The sequence below is a fragment of the Pangasianodon hypophthalmus genome, chromosome 29 (assembly GCF_027358585.1).
Source record: "Pangasianodon hypophthalmus isolate fPanHyp1 chromosome 29, fPanHyp1.pri, whole genome shotgun sequence".
Classification (NCBI taxonomy): domain Eukaryota; kingdom Metazoa; phylum Chordata; class Actinopteri; order Siluriformes; family Pangasiidae; genus Pangasianodon; species Pangasianodon hypophthalmus.
Genome location: NC_069738.1, coordinates 89,720 through 117,561, shown reverse-complemented (window position 1 = coordinate 117,561; position 27,842 = coordinate 89,720). Strand labels below are relative to the sequence as shown.

General features: G+C 39.9%; 1 protein-coding gene across 3 annotated transcripts in view; it reads right to left on the bottom strand.

Annotated features, from left to right (window-relative positions):
* Positions 1-6,787: 6,787 nt before the first annotated feature.
* Positions 6,788-27,842, bottom strand: part of LOC113524892 (protein shisa-8) — a 43,482-nt gene continuing 22,427 nt past the window's right edge. For all 3 annotated transcript variants that reach the window (XM_026911268.3, XM_053231561.1, XM_053231562.1), the window contains exons 4-5: positions 25,454-25,569; positions 6,788-8,140 (exon numbers count right to left, since the gene is read on the bottom strand). In XM_026911268.3, the coding sequence (XP_026767069.1) occupies positions 7,674-8,140; positions 25,454-25,569 (583 nt within the window). In that variant the 3' untranslated portion in view covers positions 6,788-7,673. The remainder of the gene's footprint in view (positions 8,141-25,453; positions 25,570-27,842) is intronic.

Here is a 27,842-nt window from a genome sequence, read left to right as displayed (position 1 = left end):
TGAGGTGTATGTTTGGTACTGAAGGCTGATCAAATGGATTTGGCTATTGTGAGTCACGGTCATAGTGCCACCAACTGGCAGCAGGAAGTGTGTGACTTACAACAGGCTTTGCAATAATCCTCTTATATTTAACCAAATCGTCTCAAACTTGGTCAGGATAATGTCAAGACATGGCTGATGTAAAATTATGTGAGGATTTTTGAAATCTTAAATAGTGTTGCCAAGGTAACACATCAACCATTAATACTCTTTTCGGGTGTTCTTGAGGCTCTTAGCATGCTTGAAATTTCATGAAAGTTGGCACACACGTCAGAGTTGTCGGACATTAGGCGTAGGCAAAATCTAAGACATGCGTGTGGAGGGGGGCTCTGTAGCGCTCCCTTTTGACTAAAGTGGTGGGGTCAGTTTCACCTACAGTCACCTAACTCAGGACATATATTGTTCTCATCAAGCCATACAACTTTCAAAATGAGAGTCATTAGCTCTGGCCAACAGGAAGTAGGTCATTTTGGATTTAATGCGGATTTTTTGAAAAGCAATCTTTTTTGAAAATACGTCCACTATATAGCTATAATTACACTTAATCTTTGCGTAGCTGTTACACCGTAATTCAAAACAAATCAAATCACAAACTAGGAGAAAGGAACATAAACAGAAATATGTTGCACCCCCTTAAAGGGAAATGGTAGCTCAGTGGTTAAGATGTTGGCTTTCTGATTGGAAGGTTGAGAGTTCAAATCCCAGTGCCACCAAGCTGCCACTGCTGGGCCCTTGAGCAAGGCCCTCAACTGCTCAGTTGTATAAGTGAGATAATTGTAAGTCGCTCTGGATAAGGCTGTCTGCCAAATGCCGTAAATGCATGTGCCCACTACATATTACTTTACTACAATTAATTAATGGTTAATAAGGATAACAACATATAGCTCTTCTTCATGCCAAGGTTCTTAATGTTAATTAAGACATGAAATAGGAATTGTCAAAAGTTTGGTTGCATGGCCCAGTGATTTCCGTTAAGTGGTAAGACTGTTGAGTTTGAGTAATTAATAGAATAATTTAATGGTTTAGACAAGTCATTCACATGATTTGATATGTGATATGTGATGTGATTTTTATAAGTGATTTGGGTGGATCTTGTAAATTGAGCAGTATACTGATTGCCTAAATATTTTATGCAATGTACAGTTTATTTTTATGTCTTATTGCTGCAGCAATTGCTTTCAAGAAGATTGGTGAACAGTCAACAATCTGTAATGGTGGACAGTGGTGCTGAACAACCCTGTCTTGTCCCTCTGTGTAGTGAAAATATTTTTGATGTGATCCCATTGGTGGTGTCGGTGGACACTGGTGAATTGTATAGAGGTTTTCATCCATTAAATGAAAAGTTGTGTATGGCAGCAGGGGTGTGGTCAAATGTAAGCTTTGGACAGAGAGGAGGTGGGTCAAACTGGCAGGTTAAAAAAAAATCCTGAGAAGACATGAGGAAGAAACCTTGAGAGGAACCAGATTCAAAAGGGAACTCATCCTCATCTGGGACACACAAGATAGTGGAATTATGAGGCGTTACTCTCCCACAACTGTATGCTATAAAGTCAAACATTAGGGAGTGTGTTGAAAGGATTTTCAGTACAGGTTTTTAGCTTTAAATCTATAGTATCCAAGTTAAGATATCCTCTGAACAATGAGTGAGACCTGGGCATAGACTGTTTTCAGCAGAATCTTTAGAAATTAAAGTGAAACAATAGCAATAGCAATCTTTAAGGGATCTGTTTGGTGCCTTCCAGAGAAATCTTATGACAGTCCTCAGCAGCAGCGAGTGATTCTCAGGCAAAGGTAGCTCCAAGCAGAAGCAGACTGGCAGTGTGGACCAGGCAATGTTGGGTAGCTAGTGTCTTGTGAATAATTTTGACAGCATTGTTGATGAGTGAGAGAGGGTGGTAATTAGATAGCAGTGTTAGGACTTTGTCAGCTTTTAATAGCACTGATGTAAGGGCTGTGTTCCTGTTTTGTGGTAATGCAGATTTTGTTTAACTTCCAGTGTCATATTTCAAAATTTTGGTGAGATTGTTTGCCAACAGCATTGATAAAATTCGACAGGAAGTCCATCTTGCTTTAAAGTTTGGTTGTTTGACATGCTTTTGAGAGCACTGTAATGTCATTTTCTGTGAATGGTTTATCCAGTGTCTTTACTTGATCAGTGGTTAATTTTGGAAGGCTAATGTTTTACATGACCTATTCTATGTTTCTTAAGGTAGGTTCATGGTCTGGACTGTATAAGTTGCCATCAAATGTTCTAAATGTATTATTTATTTACAGTGATGTTGTGGATTTTTTCTCCTTTAGTGGTTTTAATTGCTAGGATGAGTGATTTTTCTTTGTTTTATTTTAAGATGTTCTACACATTTCTTTTTTTCTGATTTAGTGTTATATTCAAAATTATCGTTTTTCCCCCCTTGTAGCCTGAATTGTGTCTTTTCATTAATGATATTTTTAGTGGAAGGTGTAGTTTACGCTGCTCTGTTTGAGTTTCCTGGGTGGGGTTATTTGTGTTTTTTTTTTTTTTTATTTCTTTTTCAAGATGGTTTTCTTTTGCTTGTTCATTCTCCTTCTTGAATGTTAAATATGATATGATTTTCCCTTGTTCCCTTTCCTTGCCCATTTCCCAAAGTAAGGTGGGTGAGACTTCTGGTGAATTGTTTGTTTCTAGGAAGTTGGTTCATTTTTTTTTTTTTTTAATAAAAAAAAGATAAGTCTGGATTGTTGAATAATGATATATTAAAGTGCCATCTACAATTACATTTTTTTATGGTTTACAAGTTTACTTTGTGTACACTTTACTTTGTGGCTATATTTAATGTGTACTATATTTAATGTGCTGTAACAACTCCTTAGGTGCAGTAAGGATAAAATAAAAAGTGTAATATGATTGCAGTCCAAACGCTACACTGAAAACATTGAGTGTAAAACTGGTAATGATATTTGTATATTGAATGTCTTATATGTTAAAGCTACTATGCCTCCCTCTGGTGTGTGGGTGGTATTGCAAGTTGTGGGTATGACATATTTTAGTTACCCCTTAAACTCCTTAAACATTAGGAATAAAACACACACACACACACACACACACACACACACACATGAAGAGCAATGGTAGACCACTGGTTACAACGTGGCAGAGAGAAAGATACTTGTCTTTCTCTTTCTTCACATTTTTGACATCGTTTATGGTCCTGGGGAGAAATTGATGGACCTGCAACTGTCCTTTGTGTGTGTGTGTGTGTGTGAGAGAAAGAGAGAGAGAGAACAGATTAATGTTCTTCCCACTGGAGCTTTACCCTTTGGGGGCAGTCGTGGCCTAATTGGGGGCAGTCGTGGCCTAATTGGGGGCAGTCGTGGCCTAATGGATAGAGACTCTGACTTGTAACTCGAAGGTGAACCTGAAGGTCGTGGGTTCGAGTCTCAGGTCCGGCAGGGATTGTAGGTGGGGGGAGTGAATGACCAGCGCTCTCTCCCACTCTCAATACCACCACTGCTCCCCGGCACTGCCCACTGCTCCGGGTGTGTGTGTGTGTGTGTTCACTACTGTGTGTGCACTTGGATGGGTTAAATGCAGAGCACAAATTCCGAGTATGGGTCACCATACTTGGCCACAAGTCACAAGTCACTTTGCTCTCCACTGTACCACATTCTGCTTTTCTGCCACTTCACTCAATCAGAGTCGAAACTGTGTATGTGTCTGTGTCACTGTGTGTGTCTGGGGTTTCATTTTGCAATTTATTATCAAGACTGACACCTTTATTTCCTCTCTCTCTTGCTGCTATGTGTGAAATATCAGAGATGCTTTAGTTTGGAAACACTGTGTTTTTTTTTTTCTTTTTACATGCATAGGGATGTAATAAAGAGTTCAGTGCTACAAAATTGAACTGTTAACATTTTTGGATTTGCTGAAACAGGCCAGTGAAGCAAGCTTCAGTAACTACAACACACACACACACACACAAGGATAGATTATCATTTTAATTTTGTACCAAGTTCATACAAAGACAGAAGATTTATTCTGTAAAGTGAAAGTTAAAAAGTTGTGCATAAAAATCACAAAACATCATCACCATAGTAACATTGTCATAAATACAGGCTTTAACAGGATTTTTTCAATTTATGAGTACATCACTTCTAATGGGAGGAGCTTCATAACATCACATGACCTGTTCAGGATATCACATGACCTGTTCAGGACATTGCATGACCTCTTCAGGATTAAACATGTGTGGATGAACTTTTACTGAGACATGTTTGGAGCTTCTTACACTGCGATATGAAAGGGACAGAGTTGATATTCAGACCCTAAATACTGCCCAAACAGGCTGACTGTACTGGGGCAGGGAGGAAAAATATCACGGAATATTATAGAACTGATTCATCGACGCATGCCTAATCCGGATGACATCACTGTGAGTTTATTCTTTTTAAAGAATTCATCAGAAAACCTGGTAATCACATTTGCTACAAATGAGCTTTAAAAAACAGATTGTCTCTCTGCACTGCAGTGTAACTGTTCAAACACACACACAAGTGACAGAACAGACATTTTGTTTTTCTTTGCTTGAATTTGATTTTATGATATTATAGAAATGTGTACACAGACACCTCGCTCAGAATAAACTTATATTGTTTGTTATATTGACATATAGAGAGACAAAGAGAGAGCAACAGAGATACGTTGGTCTGCAGCTCAGGATTCCAACATGGAGATTATGTTTGATCCTTTGCATTTATTATTATTATTATTATTATTAATTTATTTTAAATTATTATTAAAGCTCCAACAATATAAGAATAAACCACTAGTCTATTTATACACCCCCCCCCCCCCCCCCCCCCCCCCCCACACACACACACACACACACACACACACATACACAAAATTGGGCTAAATAATTGCACATGCTCATAAATATTCATACAGAAATTTGCATACATAATTATTTACATATTTATTTTTTGCTGTGTTTCTGTAAAACAGTGTTTATACATTATGCATTATATTATTCATTATTTATTGGATTTTATGTTAATCAATTTAGATAAAAAATAATAAAAATTTAATGTCAGTGCTTCAGCATGCTATCTGTCCTGTACATATTAATATGGCTTTCTGCCATTTTTTCCCCATGCTGGTTACAGTTGATATGAAATCAGATTATTCCACATTAATAAGCCCTTATTATATAAACAACTATAGAATTATCTACAGGTAAAGGGTAAAGTGTTCAACATATTACAGTAGCAATCAAAAGTACACTACACAAGAACTCTTACTAGGGAATTATTAAAAATGATTAAATGTATAATATAATTTGCTACATGCAGCACAAGCTTCATATGTGGCAAGACATCTTCAAAATCTGAAAGAGACATCAGGTCAAAAATAAATTTCAAATTCTGGAAGCACTTTTCTTTCAGGATCTGTATTGCTAAAGACATTTTCAGGAAGATTTAAAACCATCAGTCATTAAGTTTGAGCCAACAAAGTCAGTATTTACATATTGTGGTCAGGAGACATCAGAATCAAATAGCTTGCATGCTTAGTTGACATTATTTTAGGCAGATGTCATGCCTGAAAGCTTCATGTTATCATACCAAGGTTTCAAGTTGAATCTAGTCAATGCTGTGTAGAAAATCCTACTAAGAATGCAAATTTTCATCAAAAGTCTGTAATCTTCAAAACATGACCTTACTGCTTAACTTCCCAAATATGGCTGTGTGAGAAAATAGTGGAGTGATTGGCCGCTCTAGTAGATAAAATGGCTCCATGTTTGTCCTTGCTGAGTCCTACAGGCTCATCCGGGGCAAGAACATCCACAGGGGTGTGTCTCCATGGAGACAACAGATCACACTGGGCAGAGGTAATTAAGTCACATGGCCAAACCTGGAACAGACCCACAAGACTGCGTTATTGCAATCTCACGTCAATCAGAGAGCTGAACAATCGGCTTCTCGCCGAGGGAAAACTCATGATGGCATTTCAGCAAATCTGTCCTGGCAGCTGATTCCGCAGTGGAAATGAACGGTTTCTTAAAATAGAACTGGAGAGTAAGAGGCAGAGCAAGAGGCAGAGTGAGAGCGAGTTTTATTATACATTATCACAGGAAAATATCTGGAGTGTGTTCTTTCACTGCTGCATTTTTCCATATTTTCTCCAATTTCTGTCTCATTCTGCCTCCTTTTCTGATGTGGCACTTACATTAGGAACAGAAAATCCCTTAGAAAGGTTTTTTTTCCCCTCATTTCCTGATCCTGAGGCTCAATCTTTAAAATTATTTTATCTCAGACATCTGCTGGGCATTAAAATTTCTTCCTGCTGAAGTCAAACACAATACACATTATTCATTCATCTTCAGCAAGCACTTTATCCTGGTCAGGGTGGCAGTGGATTCAGAGTCTATCCCTCATTTTTGCTAGTGGAGAATAACATCCACCTGCATTGAATCTCTATCAATACCAAAAAACTTTTGACAGCGCTAGCTGTCTCCATCTCAAACAGAAAAGCGGCCTCTCCTGATGCCTTAGAGATTATTGCTGCTCTCGGGTGTCTACTGTCCCTAATGATGCTAATGATCTAATGAACTTTCTACCTGTGACCTTTACAGGTGATCGGGTTATCATGTGCTGATAACAGCTTGAACAAGGTTCACACCATTTCACACTTGAAAAATACTTTAGAGTGAGATGTTTTTAGAGCGAATTCTGAAACTAAATTTGCTAAAACTATATGTAGTGGAACTAGAACTTGTTAGATGCTAGATGCTTTTCCTTTGTTAGGTTTTAGTGTGTTAAATGGTCTGGGTTTTTTTTTTCAGCATGTTTGAGAATGTTTGATTCTTTTTGTTAACTGCAGCAGTCTGCATTTGAATGCTTTCCATGGACAAATATTACCCAATCAATGTTAGAAGAAGAAGACTCTCTTCTAATTTGCTCTTAGTTACTTTTCACACTCCTAATCCAATTCTGTCAAATTTCTAGGAAACTCACACAAATAATCCAAACAACATCAACCCTGACGTTAAAATAAAGATGACAAACAAATCAAACGTAAAAGCACAACTGCCTGAATGATGAGTAAAGATTTTGTTAGTGGTGTGAACTCCGTCTCTGAAAGTGCTTTACATCTCTGTGATAAAATAACACTTTCTGGCATTGGTCTGGTGTTAGCTTTTTGATCTGCTTGTATGATTCCTCTCAGAGTGTTAGTTGGAGGTTAATGAGAGTTGACAGCAAAGTTCCAGGCATGTGTCAGGAATTGTGGGACACTGTGAAGCTTTGCCACTGTGATCATAATTCTCACCACATTTCATTTACTGGATAAGACAGCTGAGTGACAGAGTGGAAATCTGAGTAAAGAAGAAGGCCCAGATTTGATCAAGAATCACCACTGACTGAGCAAGATCCATTCTCTTTGTTATGTAATGCTCTTCATAACAAACAGGAAATGCCAAAAAATGTTTACCGAAATACTTTAATATTTTGTACTCATTTGGCAGTGAGTAAAAATGGTTATTGTATTGCATCTTGTTAAACTCCTATTCCAAGCTATGATGCTCCTAATGCCAATGTCTCATTTTTCCTCCTGCTCCACATTTTTTCCTCCTCTCGCTCTGTCCCTTGCTTTCTCTTGTTCACACAGTCACTTCTGTCTTGCTGTTTGTGTGAAGCCCCTTGTGTTTGGGAAGAATCTGAGGGGAACGTCCGTACCCCAGTGGCTGATAGAACAGCTCTGGCAGGGTCTCTGTTCTAAACTGGAGTTTGTTTAAGTAGGGGTGATCTCGACTGTTGGGCTGGGACATTGATGGCTGTGGTTGTCCTGTGAGAGAGACATGATGCTGAGCAGGATTCTTACTGGGTTCCCAGGCTTGGAAGGCCGAGATGGCGGTGAGTGGATGGTTGTTGGTTCTGGAGTTCTTGGACTTGGGGATCAGGGAGGGTGTTATGGTGTTAACAACAGGAACATGGATTTCTGATGGAAGGAGGAATGGCTTTTCTTTGGAGTGGAAAGCAATGGGTTGGAAAGTCGTAGGTGATGACTGGCGATATGTCTGGTCCATCAATGGGAAACTCCTATAGTAGTCTCTGGTTGTTGTATCTTCTGTAAGTAAAGGAAATTTTAAAAAGGATGAGACTGAATTCTGTTTGGACAAAATCACCACAAAAAAGAATTAATTTTGCAACATGACATCCATAATTTTTAAAAATCATATTTACATTACAAAGATGAGGTTTATGTCATTTTGAACTGAGAGCAACAAGGGGAATAAAAAGCATTTAAATGGATGATCTAAAATTCAAACATGCAATAAACATCAGAGTCTGAAGATGAACACCAGTCTCCTGGCACATATTGCACAAAACTGCACATATCTGCACTTTACATTGGTACTGTCGGACTGCTGCTGCCACCATCCATATATCCACATATATATTCTTATTCTTATTCACTTTTTTTATGTATATATATATATTTTCTTTTTTATATATATATATATATATATATATATATATATATATATATATATATATATATATATATATATGTGTGTGTGTGTGTGTACATGTGACAAATAAAATTTGAATTTGGATCCTGACTCATTTTTGACAAATTTCTAACACCCAGAGTCTACACCAGGAACACTGGCCATTAGGTGGGAATACATACTGGATACTGCATACTATACCAGTACTTCTGAGGACATCATTCACACACACTTTCGTGCATTCACTTGTATCTAGAAGTATTTTTTTGTAAGTAATCTATATCCTGGCATGTTTTTGGAAAGTTGGAACAAAACCAGAGAACCCAGAGGAAACCCACATGGATATAGAGAGAACATGTGAAACCTGAATTCAGGGTGGGATCAGGGGGACCCTGGAACTGTGAGGCAGCAAAGTCTTGCAGGTGGTATTGACCCAAGAGAGGCAGCTTGAGTTAGCAGATGTGGTAGTGATATCACCTGCTATAAATATCACACACTACAGTAGAACTTGTCAAATACACAACCATTTAAAATGAAATGATATGAATGTTATAGCGTGTTTGTGGACCTGGTGTTTTTCTGAAATGCATTATTCCTGTCCAGTGTGAACAGCAGTGTAGACTGTGTTAATGTGTGTACAGTAGGGTCTGTGTTAACAGTTTTATAACAGTTTGTTAGTGTGTCATATTGGAGTAGCCTGTTTCAGACTATTGTAAGGAATATTAAATAATACTAGCATTTTAGCAAGATGTTAAATGACTGAGTAAATAAATACTGTAAATACTAATATTGCAGTCACAGTAAGGATACAGTGGTGTGTCCACAGGTTTCTTTTCTTGCACTCTTGTTATTTTATAAAAGGTGGCAGTGTGTGTGTGTGTGTGTGTGTGGGTGTGTGTGTGTGTGTGTATATATATATATATATATATATATATATATATATATATATATATATATATATATATATATATATATGTGGGACCTGTTCCTTCTACAAACAACAACTACATACCAGACCTCCTCCAGATAAGTTAGCTAAATTACATACATTCTTAATCCTATAAAGTGACAACTATGGTGTTCTCGTTAATTCTCTCTAGCGTCTGGATGCACATCTCTAATGCTGCAATCTTCTTCATCAGACTGCTAACTAATATACACTTATCACAAATAAACCTATTGTTAACAATGGAAAACCATGTTTAATGTATTACATGAACCCTTTTTTGTTGCTTAGTGGTGACAATTTCAAGCAGATCCACTGTGGAAGGCCTCTGTTTGCTGTCTTTAAAGAAAAAAAATCTTTAAAAAAATCTTCTTCATGAAACATTCTTTGAAAAATGAAGCAACAGCAAAAACTGAGAAAAAAATACAGCAACTGATAATGATAGCGCAGAACCTATCGATGATAAAAAAAAAAAAAAAAAAAAGTCTAGTTTAAAAGCCTGGCATTTCAAAAAAGGGAGATTTTTAGATCATCAGTTAGACCATTTAGCATCATCAGCATTGTTATTTTAAAAAAGTGACTGTCACACACTGTACCTGTAACCACACTTGCCATTCCTAGCTAGTATTAAATAACTAGCCTAGCTGGCTATTTGCAGCACAGAAGTTTTTTTCTGGACCCACCACATTTAAAGCCTAAACACACTCAGTGTTATTTTTAGATATTTATACACTATATTACCAAAAGTATTCGGTCACCCATCCAAATGATCAGAATCAGGTGTCCTAATCACTTGGCCTGGCCACAGGTGTATAAAATCAAGCACTTAGGCATGCAGACTGTTTTTACAAACATTTGTGAAAGAATGGGCCGCTCTCAGGAGCTCAGTGAATTCCAGCGTGGAACTGTCATAGGATGCCACCTGTGCAACAAATCCAGTCGTGAAATTTCCTCGCTCCTAAATATTCCACAGTCAACTGTCAGCTTTATCATAACAAAATGGAAGAGTTTGGGAACAACAGCAACTCAGCCACGAAGTGGTAGGCCACGTAAACTGACGGAGAGGGGTCAGCGGATGCTGAAGCGCATAGTGCAAAGAGGTCGTCGACTTTCTTCACAGTCAATTGCTACAGAGCTCCAAACTTCATGTGACCTTCAGATTAGCCCAAGTACAGTACACAGAGAGCTTCATGGAATGGGTTTCCATGGCCGAGCAGCTGCATCCAAGCCACACATCACCAAGTGCAATGCAAAGCGTCGGATGCAGTGGTGTAAAGCACGCCGCCACTGGACTCTAGAGCAGTGGAGACGCGTTCTCTGGAGTGATGAATCACGCTTTTCCATCTGGCAATCTGATGGACGAGTCTGGGTTTGGAGGTTGCCAGGAGAACGGTACATTTCGGACTGCATTGTGCCGAGTGTGAAATTTGGTGGAGGAGGAATTATGGTGTGGGGTTGTTTTTCAGGAGTTGGGCTTGGCCCCTTAGTTCCAGTGAAAGGAACTTTGAATGCTTCAGGATACCAAAACATTTTGGACAATTCCATGCTCCCAACCTTGTGGGAACAGTTTGGAGCGGGCCCCTTCCTCTTCCAACATGACTGCAAGGACCATAAAGACATGTCTGGTGTGGATGAACTTGACTGGCCTGCACAGAGTCCTGACCTGAACCCGATAGAACACCTTTGGGATGAATTAGAGCGAAGACTGAGAGCCAGGCCTTCTCGACCAACATCAGTGTGTGACCTCACCAATGCGCTTTTGGAAGAATGGTCAAAAATTCCTATAAATACACTCCTCAACCTTGTGGACAGCCTTCCCAGAAGAGTTGAAGCTGTAATAGCTGCAAAAGGTGGACCGACATCATATTGAACCCTATGGGTTAGGAATGGGATGGCACTTAAGTTCATATGTGAGTCAAGGCAGGTGACCGAATACTTTTGGTAATATAGTGTATGTGCACATATTACTGAGCATGTGACAGATTTTAGAATACTTACAAGAACAATAATTTCAATAACACTTAAGTATGTTCTGGAAATTCAAAATTCACATAAAATTAAAAATGTAAGAATTATATATATATATATATATATATATATATATATGTGTGTGTGTGTGTATGTATGTATATGTGTGTATATACATATATAGTCAGGTCCGGAAGTATTTGGACAATGACAGAGTTTTTGTGATTGCCTTTATACACCACCACAATTGCTCCTTACATCTCCTCTGAGTTTATTTTGTTAGGGGATTTGTTTGAGCCTCCATCATCCTTACAATTACAACTGGATGCTTTAAACTTGTCCCAGATTGTGCAGGCTCCTACAAGATATAACACCAAGGCTATGGAATCTGGTACATTAATTGATATTATCCTCACTAATAGGCCAGAGAGGTATACATCTGGAGTGTTCTGTCAAAGCTTTAGTGATCACTGTAATATAGTCTGTGTTCGCAAGGGCACCACCTTAAGAAACCCTCCTGTGCTTGTTTTCAAATGTTTTTTTTTTAAATTTCAATGAACAGGCTTTCTTGTATGACCTGGCTGATATGGACTGGTACAGAATTGGGCTTATTCCTGAAGTCGAAGAGGCTTGGGCATATTTTAAATTCTTGTTCAGAACAGTTTTGAACAAACATGCCTCTCTTAAAAAGATTAGAGTAAAAAACCGTCTTAGCCCTTGGTTCAGTCCAACTTTGTCTGAGCTTATTCGCCAAAAACATACTTTATGGCGTAGAGCAAAGACATCTAATAATATATCTGACTGGCAATCATATAGGGCTATAAGAAATAAATGTACTCAGTCTATTAGACAGGCAAAATTGAGTTATTTTAAACATCATTTGACTGTTAATGGTCCCGATCCCCGAAAATTTTGGAATACCATCAAAAAAATGGAAAATCAAAACATTTCTTCCAGTTTGCCTACTGTAATTAAATATGATGGTGTTGTTATCACAGATAAATCCAAAATGGTGGATCAATTCAATAGACATTTTGTCAAAGCTGGTTGTGCCTACGAGAATAGTTCTGGTACATCTAGTTGTTCTCCTGTCAACTTGGCATCTGTTATTCATTCACCTGCCTTAGGTCCCCCTCCTTCTCTTTTCAGTCAATACAGGAGACCGAAGTACTCGAGGAATTGCTCAACCTGGATACTTGTAAATCTGCTGGATTCGATGAATTAGATCCATTATTTTTAAAGAAAGCAGCTTATATTATCGCAGCGCCCACCGCTTGCATTTTTAATCTTTCTCTCCAAACTGGTGTCTTCCCGAGGGACTGGAAATCTGCTGCTGTAACCCCACTTTTTAAAGGGGGTGATAACTCAGATTTAAATTGTTATAGACCCATTTCCATTTTGCCCTGTCTCTCTAAAATATTAGAGAAATTGGTCAACAAGCAGCTTATGCACAATTTGGAGACTTATAATGTCCTTAATCAGGTTCAGTCTGGCTTCAGATCCGGGCATAGCTGTATTACTGCTACACTTAAGGTTCTCAATGACATTATATGTGCCATTGACAAGAAGGAGTACTGTGTAGCTGCATTCGTTGATCTGGCAAAGGCTTTCGACTCTGTGGACCATGAAATATTGCTGGATAGGCTAAGAGGAATAGGACTCTCTGAGAGCTGTCTGGCCTGGTTCAAGAGTTATTGTTCTGGTCGTTTACAATCAGTGAGGGTGGAGGGGCTTCTGTCAGATCCCTTGCCCCTATTTAAAGGGGTCCCACAAGGAAGCATATTGGGGCCTATACTTTTTAATATTTATGTTAATGACATTATTCTTGATGCAGGTGATTCTCATGTACATTTATACGCTGATGACACTATCATTTATACATTTAATTCTTCCCTGACTACTACATTATTTTTATTGCAGGTCAGTTTTACTCGCATCCAACATGCTTTCTCTAGTCTTCATTTAGTTTTAAATACAAATAAAACAAAATGTATGGTCTTTAACAGAAATCTTCCACATGTTGAGTATCCGCCTAAAATTTTTACATTGGATGGCTCTGAGATCGATTATGCTGAATGCTATAAATATCTTGGTATCTGAGATCGATTATGTTGAATGCTATAAATATCTTGGTATCTGAAACTCACATAAATGTACTGCTCACAAAGGTTAAAACTCGTATTGGTTTTCTTTATCGTAACAAATCTTCTTTTACGCATTCTTCAAAACAGCTTCTGGTTAAAATGACAGTGCTCCCAATTCTGGATTATGGTGATGTAGTTTATAGGTTTGCTTCAAAACTCTCCTTCATAAACTGGATGTTATTTACCACGCTTTAATCCGCTTTGTGACTGGAGCTTCATTTAACACTCACCATTGTCACTTGTATTCTTTATTGAACTGGCCTTCTCTTCATTCCCGTAGACAAATTCACTGGTTTTAGTTTATTTACAAAACTCTTATTGGGAAAACGCCGCTATATTTGCAGTCACTTCTTAATATTCATAATACAAGTCATAATTTGCGCTCTAGTAGTTTTATTAATTTTTGCATACCGAAAGCCCGTACCTCCTTTGGTCGTTACTCTTTTCAGTTTTCTGCTGCCGATGACTGGAATCATCTGCAGCAGACCTTAAAGCTTAGTTCATTCATTTCGCTTACTTCCTTTAAAAATTTTATTCAGTCAATAGTACAGGATCATTGTACTTGTTTTTAGTTATTTGTTCGTTTTTATGTCACTGTTTATAATTGTGTTATTTGTAATTGTATAATGTCTTTATTGTTGTACCTGCTTTTTATGTTGCCTCTTGGCCATGTCGTCATTGTAAATGAGAACTGGTTCTCAATTGACTTACCTGGTTAAATAAAGGTTATTATTATTATTACAATGGATTTGAAATAAAATAATCAAGATCGAAGTGCAGACTTTCAGCTTTATTTTAAGAGGTTCCACAAAAATATGGCATTTACCATTTAGGAATTACAGTCATTTTAAGCAAATACAATACAATACATCAATACAGTAATAATAATAATAATAATAATAATAATAAGTTTATTTTATATAGCGCCTTTCTGCAAACTCAAGGTCACTTTACAATATGAAAATAGATAAACATGACAGCAGACAAAGAATGAAGTAAATAATCAAGAAATCCACGGCATGAGTCAGATCATACAGTCAAAGATCAGAAAAACAAGAAAGAAAAAGATGTGTTTTAAGGTGGGTTTTGAAATCCTGTAATGAAGAAAGATCACGTATGTTTTTGGGAAGAGAATTCCAGAGTGTGGGGGCAGAGATACAAAACGCTCGTCCACCAAACAATGCTAACCTGTGGCGTGGAATTAACAGTAGACCAGTGTCTGAAGAGCGTAATGTGCAAACTGGGGAGTAAGTATGAATGAGATCAGAAATGTATGGGGGGGCGAGACCATGAAGTGCTTTGAAGGTGATAAGGAGAATCTTGTATTGAATGCGGAAATGAACAGGTAGCCAATGAAGTGTGTGTAGGATGGGAGTAATATGAGAGAATTTCTTAGAAAAAGTGAGAACCCTAGCTGCAGAGTTCTGGATATATTGGAGCTTATTTAATGTTGTGTTTGGTAGACCATAGAAAAGAGAATTACAGTAGTCTAGTCGAGAAGTGATGAAGGCATGAACCAGTGTCTCAGCATCATTGATATTTAAGAAGGGACGTAAACGAGCAATATTACGGAGGTGAAAGAAGGCAGATTTGGTGAGTGAAGAAATGTGAGGCAGGAATGAGAGAGAGGAGTCAAAGATTATACCCAGGTTTAACGGTGGTGGAAGGTCGAACCAAAATCCCAGCAATGTTGACATTATCAGCACAGAAAGGAGCAACATTTTTTGGTGAACCGACAAGTAGTAGATCTGTTTTATCAGTGTTGAGTTTGAGAAAGTTACTGGTCATCCAAGCATTTATATCATTAATACACGCTGTTATGGAGTTGGTGGGAAAAGGAGAGTTGTGTTGAGAACTGATATAGAGCTGGGTGTCGTCTGCATAGCAATGGAAGTTAAAGCCGTGATGACGAATAATGTTACCTAAAGGGAGCATATAGATGATGAAGAGTAAAGGCCCAAGAACAGAACCCTGAGGAACACCATGAGGGACAGGAGAAGTAGAGGACTTAGCCTGGTGGACAGAGATGTAATGCTGGCAGTCTGACAGGAAAGAAGTGAACCAAGATAGGGCAGTTCCAGAAATACCAAGAGCAGAGAGTCGTGAAATTAGAATACTGTGAGAGATAGTGTCAAAAGCAGAGGAAAGATCTAAGAGAATTGGTCTGTAATTGGCCATATCAGAGGGGTCAAGGCCGGGTTTCTTCAACACTGGTGTGACAGCTGCAGTTTTTAATTCAAGAGGAACAACACCAGTGCTGAGAAGGTGAGAAATGAGAAGTGAAATAGGCTGTGAAATAACAGGTGCAGAGTTTTTGAGTAGAGCAGTAGGAGCAGGATCAAGATGACAGAAAGATGGATTAGATTTTTTGAGTAACTCAGAGATATAAGCAGGGGTTGGAAGGTCAAAATCAGTAAAAGTACCAGGTACAAAATCAAAGGGGAAGTCATGTGAGTGGATAGGGGAGTTCATTGTTGGAAAGAGATTATAGATGCTATTGATTTTATTTTGGAAGAAGTGCAAGAATGACTCACAAAGGTCTACTGAGTTATTCATGACAGGTGCAGGAGGGTTGGTGAGTTTATTGACTATAGAAAACAGTGTTTTAGGACAGGAGAATGCATTGGTAGAGGGCAGAATTGAGGGCAGAATAGTAACTGGAGCATGCAGTATTTAAAGCAGATTTATACAATAAAACATACGATTCACTGAAAATACATTTCAAATAATATGTTTTAAGTTGAGATTTGAAAGCAGGTAGAGAGGAAATATTATGAAGTGAGAGGGGTAGTGAATTCCAGAGCTTGGGAGCGACAACACAAAAGGATCGGCCACCAATAGTAGACATTCGGAATCTAGGAACTGACAATAAGCCAAGTTCAGATGATCTAAGAGACCGAGTGGGCAAGTATGGGTGAAGTAGGTCTGATAGATACAGTGGTGCAAGACCATTTAGAGCCTTAAATATTAGTAAAAGAACCTTAAACTGAATGCTTGATTCAACTGCATTTCGTTACTCTGTATTTATACATGTGTAATGACAATAAAGTTGAATCTAATCTAATCTAAACAGGTAACCAGTGAAGATTGTGCAGAATGGGGGTTATGTGAGCATTACGTCTGGTCGAGGTTAGCGCCCTGGCAGCTGCATTTTGTACATACTGTAATCTTTTGAAATATTTCTTCAGTAAGCCAATTAACAAGGCATTGCAGTAGTCCAAACCTGATGTTATAAGTGCATGGACCAAGGTTTCTGCATCAGCCAGACTGAGGGAGGAACGGAGACGTGCAATATTAGGCAAGTGATAAAAGGAATTCTTAACAACAAAAGCAATATAAAAGACAAACAACAGAGATGAGTCTAACAAAACACCAAGATTGCGTACCTGGGAGGAAGGTTTAACAAGGACCCCATCCATATCATAGGACAGGTCCATTCTGCTGACAAATGTAGTGGGGCCAGTCAATATTATTTCAGTTTTGCTTTCATTTAATTTAAGACAGTTCAGGAACATCCAATGTTTGATTTCCCTGATACATGCAGTGACTGAGGTGGTAAAATAGATTTGGACGTCATCAGCATAACAGTGAAAACGGAGTCCATATTTACGTATTATATCACCAAGTGGCTGAATATAGATGATAAAGAGTAACGGACCAAGAACTGAACCCTGCGGAACACCTTGTGTCAGTAAAGTTGTGGTGGACTTGTAAACTTGTTTGGTGATGTAATATGGATATTAATAATTATTGTAAATCCAGCACAGACAAGAGTTAATAGCTCACTTATTTCAGAAAAAAGTCAGGAAGAGGTCTATAGATTAAAACCACATGGTGACTGACCAGTCATTTTCAGGGCAAAGTATTCAAACGAAGAAACATCATGAATGTGAAATTCAGAAAATTTCATAGTCTCACGACAGACCATGGCCAGACCTCCACCCCTGCGATATGGACGTGGTTTAGAGAAACAAATATATCCAGGCGGTGTGAGCAGATTTAGATTAAGAAAGTCATTTGGCACCTGCCAGGTTTCAGTCAGAAAAAGCATGTCCAGGTTTTTGTCCATGATTAAATCATGTAGCACTGATGCCTTATCAGTCAGTGAGCAAGTGTTTAACAGAGCACACCGCATATTTGAAGACACTTGTTTAAGGCTACCATGGACAGCAGACGTGTTTCCAAGGTTACCATATTCAGGATCGAAGTGTAGTGATCTCAGATTCCCATAGCAGGTTGCACAGTTTCTCCGTTGAGATTTTCGAAAAACACGGAGATCAGACAAAATAACAGGAATGCCATTTGATGAAGAGTGGTAGAAAGCCAGATGTGTCTTCCTCAAATGGTGTATATAACACGGGCGTTGCAAAATGCCAAGCTGCTTACACCATTCATAGGTGTTTGCAGACAAGCACAAAGAGCCTTTAGTGGTTTTAAAGTTGAGCAGTTGAGCAGTTGAATACTGTAGAGTCATGCCAAAAGAAATTTTTTGACCGGAACCACCCAGAAAAAATACAAGAAGGAAAAATAGCAAAACTTGAGAGCCGTCGCACAGCAGCATCTCCAATGACCAGATGGAACCAAACAGCCCCAACAACCAAACAACTTAATATTTACTTTAGCCAGTGCCATGTAATATCCACATCTATATTCCACAGACAGGAAGGCTACCCAACCATACCGAGGAATATTAGTAACGCCGAGACAAGAGATACAGAGAGTGGTAACTCACTGTATCGGATGTGGGAGAAATGGTGGATATGAGTGGAGAGGGCTCGCAGAAGATCAGTTGACGGGTTCAGAGGAGATGCCAGGTGAGTTAGTTCTTGATCCAAAGAAAGCAGATAGTAAATGAAGATGCACAACAAAAAAGACATGAAAACACAAACACAAACACCAGTGTGAAGTGGCAGCACAAACGCGCCTAGCGTTCTCACACCGGAACCGGAAGCCCGAAAGCCTGGAGCAGATACTTGACCAGGTGCGGTACATTCCCTCATTACTTCAAGACAAATGAAGCAGATAAAATATCTGAAGTTGATATCAGGTATTGAGTTGGCATTTGGCAGCTGTTCGACTGGAGCTACCAATATGAAGTCCAAGGAGATCTCAATGCAAGTGAAGGAAGCCATCATTAGGATGAAAAAACATAAATCTATAAGAGAGATAGCAAAAACCTGGAAGACCATGGCCTGGAAGACCATGGAAGACAACTAAAGTGGATGATCGCAGAATCCTTTCCTTGGTGAAGAAAACCCCTTCACAACATCAACAGAAGTCCAGAATGCTCTGGAGAAGGTAGGCGTATCATTGTCAAAATCTACAATCAAGAGACGCCTTCATGAATATAAATACAGAGGGTTTACAACAAGGTGCAACCCACTGGTAACATTCAAGAACAGGAAAGCCAGATTAGACTTTGCCAGAAAGCATCTAAAAAGCCTCCCATGTTCTGGAATAAGATTCTTTTGACCTTTTTCAACCAGAATCCCACAGAAGATTATACAGAAGAGCTACTATAGCACAGAAGATTGTACAGAAGAGCTACTATAGCACAAATTACTGAAAAAGGTGTCAGAATACACAGTGCATCACAACTTATTGCATATGGGGCTGCATAGTCCTGGTCTGAGTGCCCATGCTGACCCCTGTCCACCACCAAAAGCTCCTACAATGGGCACATTTGTAACGTCACCACCGGCACCTGCCCGCCAGAGGGAGCCCTCACCTGAGTTTTGACTCCACCCTTGAGAAACACTTCCGGGGTTTTCAGGGACATTTAAGCAGCGCGTTCACCACATGAGGACGCGAAGTATTGTTTTTGGGACATTACTGAGCGTTTTCTTTTGCATTGTTTACGGTTTTCTTCATGTGTATGACCCTGGTTTGTTTTTCTTATTTTTGCCTTTGCCTTGCGATTTTGGATTATATTTTCTTGCTGATTGACTTCCTGGTTTTTTCGGACTTTTGCTCTCGTTTCCTGATTGTGTTTTTGCCTGCCGTTTCAGATTTATCTGCTTTGATCTCTGCTGATGGATCCTACACAACCCGCCTCGGACGAGGCGTTACAACATGAGCATCAGAACTGGACCATGAAGCAATGGAAGAAGGTGGCCTGGTCTGATGAATTCACTCAGCGCTATCTGCCCACTTCCACATGCATGAGCTCACAGACACCCATGGTTGGCTAGTGTTGTTGTGCTTGAGCGGGGAGAGTATGTCACCCCTCCTACCTGAACTCGCAATCTCTAGACAATAGGGTGAATGCTTTTCTGTTATGCGACTCATGAGCCCCTCTGCTGTTTTTTAAGCTCTGATCTCATCATTCTTTGTGATTCATGTTTTAATATTGGGGAAGCAGTGCAAAGTGTTTGGGCTTATCTCGTTTTCCACCCAGAAGTTGATGTAGTCTATAATATAGTCTGTAATATATGATATTACGCAGGGAAGGTATACGTCTGCTCTTTTGATTCTGATGCTGAATGCCTGCTGTCTTCCCTTGATGCTTTCTCACAAGTTCACAAGGCAGCTTAAAAGTGAACCTAGTGACAATAGTGCAAAGAGTACAAGAGTACAATACCAGTGACTGTAATAGTGTAAACACAAGTGTAAACATAAGAGTAGCAGCCTATATACATTATAATATAATGATTATTGTAGCAGCATAAACATATGCAAAAACTTGCAAAAAAAAAAATTGCAGAGAGGATGGAGGATGCTCAGTTGTGTGTGTATATATGTATGTGTGTGTTCAGTCCAGTTTCTGAGTGTTGAGGAGTCTGAAGGCTTGGGGGAAGAAACTGTTACACAGTCTGTTCGTGAGGCCTAAATGCTTCGGTACCGTTTACCAGATGGCAGGAGGGTAAAGAGTGTGTGAGGGGTGTGTGGGGTCGTCCACAATGCTGGTGGCTTTGCAGATGTAGCGTGAGGTGTAAATGTCCATGATGGAGGGAAAAGAGACCCTGACGATCTTCTCAGCTGTCCTCACTATCCGCTGCAGGGTCTTGCGATCTGAGATGGTGCAATTCCCAAACCAGGCAGTGATGCAGCTGCAGGATGCTCTTGATAGTTCCTCTGTAGAACATGGTGAGGATGGGGGGTGGGAGAGGGAGATGTGCTTTCCTCAGCCTTCACAGAAAGTACAGGCACTGCTGGGCTTTCTTCGTTATAGAACTGGTGTTGAGCGACCAGGTGAGGTTCTCCACCAAGAAATTTTGTGCTCTTGATTATCTCCACGGAGGAGCCGCCGATGTTCAGCAGAGAGTGGTCATTCTGTGCTCTTCTGAAGTCAACAATCATCTCTTTAGTTTTGTCCACGTTCAGAGACAGGTTGTTGGCTCTGCACCAGTCCGTTAGCCACTGCACCTCCTCTCTGTATCCTGACTCATCGTTCTTGCTGATGAGACCCACCACGGCCGTGTCATCGGCAAACTTGATGATGTGATTCGAGCTGTGCATTGCTACACAGTCATGAGTCAGCAGAATGAACAGCAGTGGACTGAGCACACAGCCCTGTGGGGCCCCAGTGCTCAGTGTGGTGGTGATGAAGATCCTGAGGTTTCCCAGGCAGGAAGTCCAGGATCCAGTTGCAGAGGGAGGTGTTCAGGCCTAGCAGGTTCAGCTTTCCAATCAGGTGCTGAGGAATGATTGTGTTCAATGCTGAAATGAAGTCTATGAACAGCATTCAAACATATGTGTCTTTATTGTCCAGGTAGGTGAGGGCCAGATGGAGGGTGGTGGTGATGGCGTCATCTGTTGAGCGGTTGGGGCGATAAGCGAATTGCAGGGGGTCCAGTGAGGGAGTCTTAATGTGCCTCATGACGAGCCTCTCGAAGCACTTGATGGGTGTAAGTGCAACGGGACGGTAGTCGTTGAGGCAGGACACTGGAGACTTCTTTGGCACGGGGACGATGGTGGTGGCCTTGAAGCACGCACCTCTGCAGTCATCCACGGCTTCTCGTTGGAGCGTGTGGTGATGGTCTTGGAGACGGTGACGTCATCAATGCACTTGCTGATATAGCTGGTCACTGATGTCGCGTATTCCTCCAAGTTGGCTGATCACTCCAAGTTAGCTGGTCCAATTCCTCCAAGTTAGCTGGTCACTGATGTCGCATATTCCTCCAGAGATGGCTCCTGCTGGCCAGGTTTTCACCTGCTCCAGAACCGATTTGGTTCGTCTGATGAGCGGTCTGTATGCTGGGATTAGCATAACAGAGATGTGGTCTGAGTAGCCGAGGTGGGGGCGGGGCTCCTCCCGGTACGCGCCGGGAATGTTTGTGTAAACAAGATCCAGCGCGTTCTTCCCTCTTGTTGTAAAGTCCACATGCTGATGGAATTTAGGGAGCACTGACTTGAGATTTGCATGGTTGAAATCTCCGGCAACAATAAACATTCTGTCAGGGTTTGAATTCTGCAGCTCGCTAATAGCCCCATACAGTTCACAGAATGCATCTTTAGCATTAGCACCGGGGGGAATGTATACACCGATTATAAGGACAGTGGTGAATTCCCGTGGTAAATAAAATGGTCTGTATCTAACAGTCACAAACTCCACCAGCGATGCGCAGTAACTGGAAACTAGCACAGAGTTCTTGCACCATGATGTAAACACACAAGCCACCGCTGCGAGCCTTACCGCAGATGTGTTTCTGCCGTGCTTCTGCTTTCTTGTGCACCTCTTGCAACATCCCTTCCCCAGGCCACCAGCATCAGGCGACGCCGAGGGCTGGAGGTCTGGTCCCCGCAGCAAGCCGAGATCGCGTAGCTTCTCCAGCAGATCATCATGCAGAGTAGCTGTAGTGTTGTTACTGAAGTTTAGAAGTGTCTGGCGGTGGTATACACGAACAATGGTAGCTCCGATGTCCATGTGCCATTAAAAGTTGGGCTAAAGACAAAAATAGCACCATTTTGTATCCGGAGTGGCCGCTGCGCGCATAGTTTTCATGGAGGAATGTCTGGTTGCCTTAGGAAGAGAAACTCCATGGATGATGTCTGGGCACCAAAGCAAATGCTAAGGCTAACCCATGGGAACAACAGTTGTCTCCGCTTCACATGCCTAACGGGTGTGCTCTCCTCAGTGAAGCACCCACTGAGAAGCTTGTTGAAAGACAAGCACACACACACACACATATATAGATAGATATAGATAGATATAGATAGATATATTGCTATTTGCACTTCTGGTTAGATGCTAACTGCATTTCATTGGCTATGTACTCGTACTCTGCACAATGACAATAAAGTTGAATCTAATCTAATCTAATCTAATGTTGAGTAATTTCTTCCTACTTAATTCTAACAAGATGGGAGAACAGACATCTAGAAGTAATCTTTGTGATTATGTAGTAACTCTGGGTGGCCATTCAGTTGCATCATGTGAAGTAGTAAAAGACCTTGGTGTGATTATTGACTCCAGTCTCTCATTTGAAGCTCATGTAGATAATATTACTAGGATAGCCTTCTTTAATCTCAGAAATATAGCTAACAGAAGAAGTGTAATGTCACTATATGATGCAGAAAATCTAGTTCATGCTTTTGTTATCTCTATGTTGGACTATTGTATTGCCTTGCTGTCTGGATGTTCCAGGAGGTGCTCCAGTTAGTCCAGACTGTAGCTGGACTCACTGGACTACTAGAACCAATGACCTTATCACCCCTGTCTTATCCACACTGCATTGGCTCCCAGTAAAATAGCACACTGATTATAAAATTCTACTAATGATCTACTACTGAAGAACTGAATGGTCTTGTACCACAGTACCTGAGCAAACTTTTGGTCTTTTATGATCTTCCATGCTCACTTTGATCTAAAGGTGCAGACACAAAAATGACTGATGCTCAGAGTGAGGATCCAATCAACACTCTTGGTACTGTTTTACTTCATAGTATACAAATATGAATGAGTAATCACTCATCAGAGGCATTGTTCGGGTAGTTAGTGTGTTGGAGTTGGATATTGATTGTTTAGTTAGTCTGAAGGAGTCAGCAGTTTTTCGAGTAGTTAGTCTGAAGGAATTGGGTATTGTTTGTGTAGTTAATCTGATGGTCACATATTGTTCACTTAGTTAGTCTGGTGGAGTTGGGTATTGTTCGGGTACTTAGTCTGTGACTCTGTGAGTTTCACTGCTAACCACTGACAGCCATACATTAGACTGACATTAACTATGCGTTAAGTCAGGAATCTGACAGCAGTTGAAGCAAGTGGTTTTTAAAATTTGAAAAACACTGGTGTCAGTTATTGAAGTACATATCTGTATGTGTCCTGTTTTATATGTTTCATCTTTCGGTCTTGTATCTTGCATAATTCTCAGTCTGTCTTCCTAAGTAAGAACATGAAATTAAAATCAGGCAAAATTAGTAGTGTCTACCCACTAAGCTGCTAACTAGCTAGCTCAGTTTCACTGAAGAAGATAGTGACAGCTGGTTATTTAGAGACATTTACCATTTACGACAATAAATAATAACAAGCTATACTAGTTGTGTAAAACAAAGTTTTACCTAAAAAAAATATGGATTCAGTTACTGACTAACTGCTGCAGTTCCAAGCACTTTGTGAGTCTCACTGAGTGTGGGGTGTGATAAGTGCTTTAAGGTAGGTGGGCACTGGTCCATTTTTGGCTTTGTAGCCAGGATGCATTTTTCTGATAAAGACTACGAGGCACTTCTGTAAGTCACTCTGGATAAGGGCATCTGCTAAATGCTCTATGTGTGGGTCTGTGTATGTGCCTGTGTTTGTGTGTGTGTGTGTGTGTGTATATACAGATGGATCTTTAAACTCTCATTAGAACCTTGAAGTTGGGAGAACCACAAGGAAAGAAGAAAAAATATGTTTGAGTGTGTGTGTGTGCGTGTGTGTGTGTGCACGCATGTGTGTTATCCAGCCAGCCAAACTGTGAGTTCTCAGTAGGTTTTGGCTTTAGTTTTAGTTAATTATATTTTAATTAGCCCCAGCACTTCTGTAAGCTACTTCCTCTAAATCACCATGGTGACTGCAGGGATTCTCTCATATCCTGAATTAATTAGTTTAAAATTAATTGCTGACCAAAGTTCAAAAGGTGACAGAGGTAATAACCTTTAGAATCTCATATGTCAGCCATTTTTGAAAAATCATGAGCTTAGTGAAAGCTTGGGTTCCAATCTTTGTGTTCAGTCCCAAATGCAACACCTCAAATGTTCATTAGAACATGGGTCTCCAAACTGTGCACCCACTTGATTTACAAATGGGGTCACAAGAGAAACTCACAATCTCCTCTTTTATTTCATTCATTCATTTTACAAATTTATGTTAGCAATATCGAAGAATCAGTTTGTTTAAAATCACTGTGCATAAAATCGCTAAACATTTTACAGTTTGACTTGAAACCTAGACAGACATGGATGTTTTGACTCTGATATGCTGTCTAGCAGATGTTACTTTTTAAATTTTTAAGAAGGACATAAGACATGCAGAAAGTGTATGAATGATAATGCTCCTCACATTACCGCTGTTTCTGCACATGCATGTAAATGTAAAATTATGCCTCAAGAATAAACCAGAGTCCACTCTTTTTAGTCACTTATATTACACATACATATGTTATTGACATAAAATGTTCCAATGTTACAGTAGTAACATAGGGTGGTCAAAGCTTGGGGTTGCAGTAAATTCATAATGTTCATTTGGGGTTATGTGTCCAAAAAGAGCCACAAAATTAGAGTTCACACTAGAACCTTGGAATTTTGTCGGGTTTCATTCTAAATGTTATAACACAGAAACTACATTGTAATCAGACTTGTTGCAGGTGGTTATGTTGAAGTGTTTATCTGCTGTTATTTTAGTGTGTGAGTGAAGCGCATGCTGCAGGAGATTTGTGTGTTAAGTCTTTGCTCACCATTATTAGTTCTTATCAAGCGTCCAGAGATTCCATTAGATCTGGCTGGATGATGCCCTGCCCCTCTGACCATGCACTCTGCCTCACCTGGCAGCTTCAGTCGCTCTGTTAGGGTTCTGGAGAGAGAAGATTTATAACACTAATAATCATTAATGTACACTTTAATGGCATTTTTATTGCAACTTAAAAAAAATAGACAGCATAAATTTTCTTTAAATTTTTTTAAGTGTCACTACATCAATGAAGTAATTATTATTATTATTATTATTATTATTATTATTAACACTTTATGCACATTGTAATTATGCTTAGCATCTTTTAGGGAAATCCAATTTTGGTGTCATCCACAGCATGAAGAACAATTCAAAATCATTCAGTAGGTAAGCAGAAAAGCATCAAAAGCTGATTCAAATAGATTAACCAACTAAATAAACACAAGATTTCACAAACACATTAATTAGATGAAACAAGGTAGAGCTGAAAATGATTATAAAATTAATCATAAAAAAGAAGAGGATAAAAATGACAACTAAAATAAAAACAAGTTATACACATTATTAACAGAGTTACATGGTATTAAACTGTTCACATTCTTCTGGCTATTTATTCTAATATGCTGTTTATGTTGGACACTGAGTACAGTTCATTTTTCCTCTGTATGACCTGAGGCCTGTTAAACTTGACTTCATCGTGAGCTTAATGATCAAAATCCCCAACTTTTTTTCTGTTCTGAGGCACACAGTCTGGCTGATCATCAGTACAGATTTACATTGCTATAAAATCACTGCTGCCTATTGAGGACCTGCAAAGACTGATCTCTTTTTTATTGTCAAGATCTTATTTCTTTTAATTCCTCCATTGCAAGAATGTGCTTCAATCTTACTGACTTTGCCATCTGGTGTGTGTGTGTGTGTTGACTTTGTTTGTTTACTCTTCTTCATTCTCTGGTGTCCAAACTGTCACTGTCTCCATGGTAACCCAGCTATCATCATTTCTTGAAAACGCCATCTTTCGTCTCTTGTCAAAACAGACCAGCATTCTCTCTAGTATATGAGTACCTTCACGTTTCAGTTTCAGACTGTAAATTAAATGAACAAGACTGCTACTCTAATGCTGGTTTAACATGAATGTACTCAGTGTTTTATGTGTGTTAACATCAGCATGCTGAAGTTAAACATTAAGCAGCTAAACTCACTCAGTAGAACAGCTGCAAACTTGAGTTGAAGAGATGATGAACTGTCTTCAGTTACTGAAAAATGCCTGCTACCTGGTGTGCTTTAAAAAAATAATAACAATAAATAAGAATTTCTTATAAAAGTCCAACAAATGCCAGTCCAGTTGTAACGTCGCGGGTGCCTTCTCAGGCAAATCCGTGGCTGCCTGCATGGTCCTTTATAGCACTTCAACCCTGTGCAGGCAATCAGCAGAGACACGCAACACCTGTGCACACCGCTACTTGAACCCCTGGGTTTTGTCAGTCAGTGTGCGGACATATCATCTGTACTGAGTAGCAGAGCAGTTTTTCTCTGTGAGGTTATTTGGTTGAGAAGCGAAAGCTTTATTTCTGAGTATAGGCTTAGAGAAGTTTCTACTGAGGTTCAGGACCAGTATTAGGGTTCTCTAATGCCTACATATACATATATTTATTTCAAAGCTCTCTAAGCATCATGGTTTAGCAAGGAATAGTCCGGGATGAACACTTATTAGAGTCGTGAGGAGGGAAGGCGGCTCCCTCGCTTTCACGACTGTTTTGTTCTGACTATTTATTTGGCCATTACAGAGACTGCTCTCTGTCTCACTGCAAGACAGCGTGTGCCAGGGCTTAGTGGCAGTTCAGTGCCCCAGTTAGGGTGGTCTGCTCACAGCTTACTAGGCGGCATCAGTCAAGCTCACGTCTAAGCCACATGCTCTCCTCTTTTTGCCCCAGAGCCATAGTAAGGCCCTTTTCACAAATTCCGAGTATGGGTCACCATACTTGGCTACATGTCACTTCACTTCACTTTTATTTCTTATTCTTTATCCATTTGGATAGTGGGCTTAGCTCAGTACTTTTTCCTCCTTTGTACTGAGCCTTCCTCATAACAGTATGTCCACACCAGAATGTTAGCCCTCAAATCTGGAGCGGATAGGGGAGATTGTCGCTGGCCAAGCCACAGCGCTGGGGAAACATGAGCAGGCTTGGGTAGGGCAGATCCAGGCCCTGCTGCAGCCCCAGGCCTCCTCTTCTATAGGTACTGCCCAGGCAGCAAGCCCCTGACCTGGGCCCCCAGTGCTAGTTCTGCCAGTCCCGGCAGCCGGGAGGGTGCAACCTGATCATATTACAATGCTCTCTTGTTTTTTCAGATGCAGCTGTCCCAATTTCCCTCAGAGAAGGCTAAGATAGCTTACA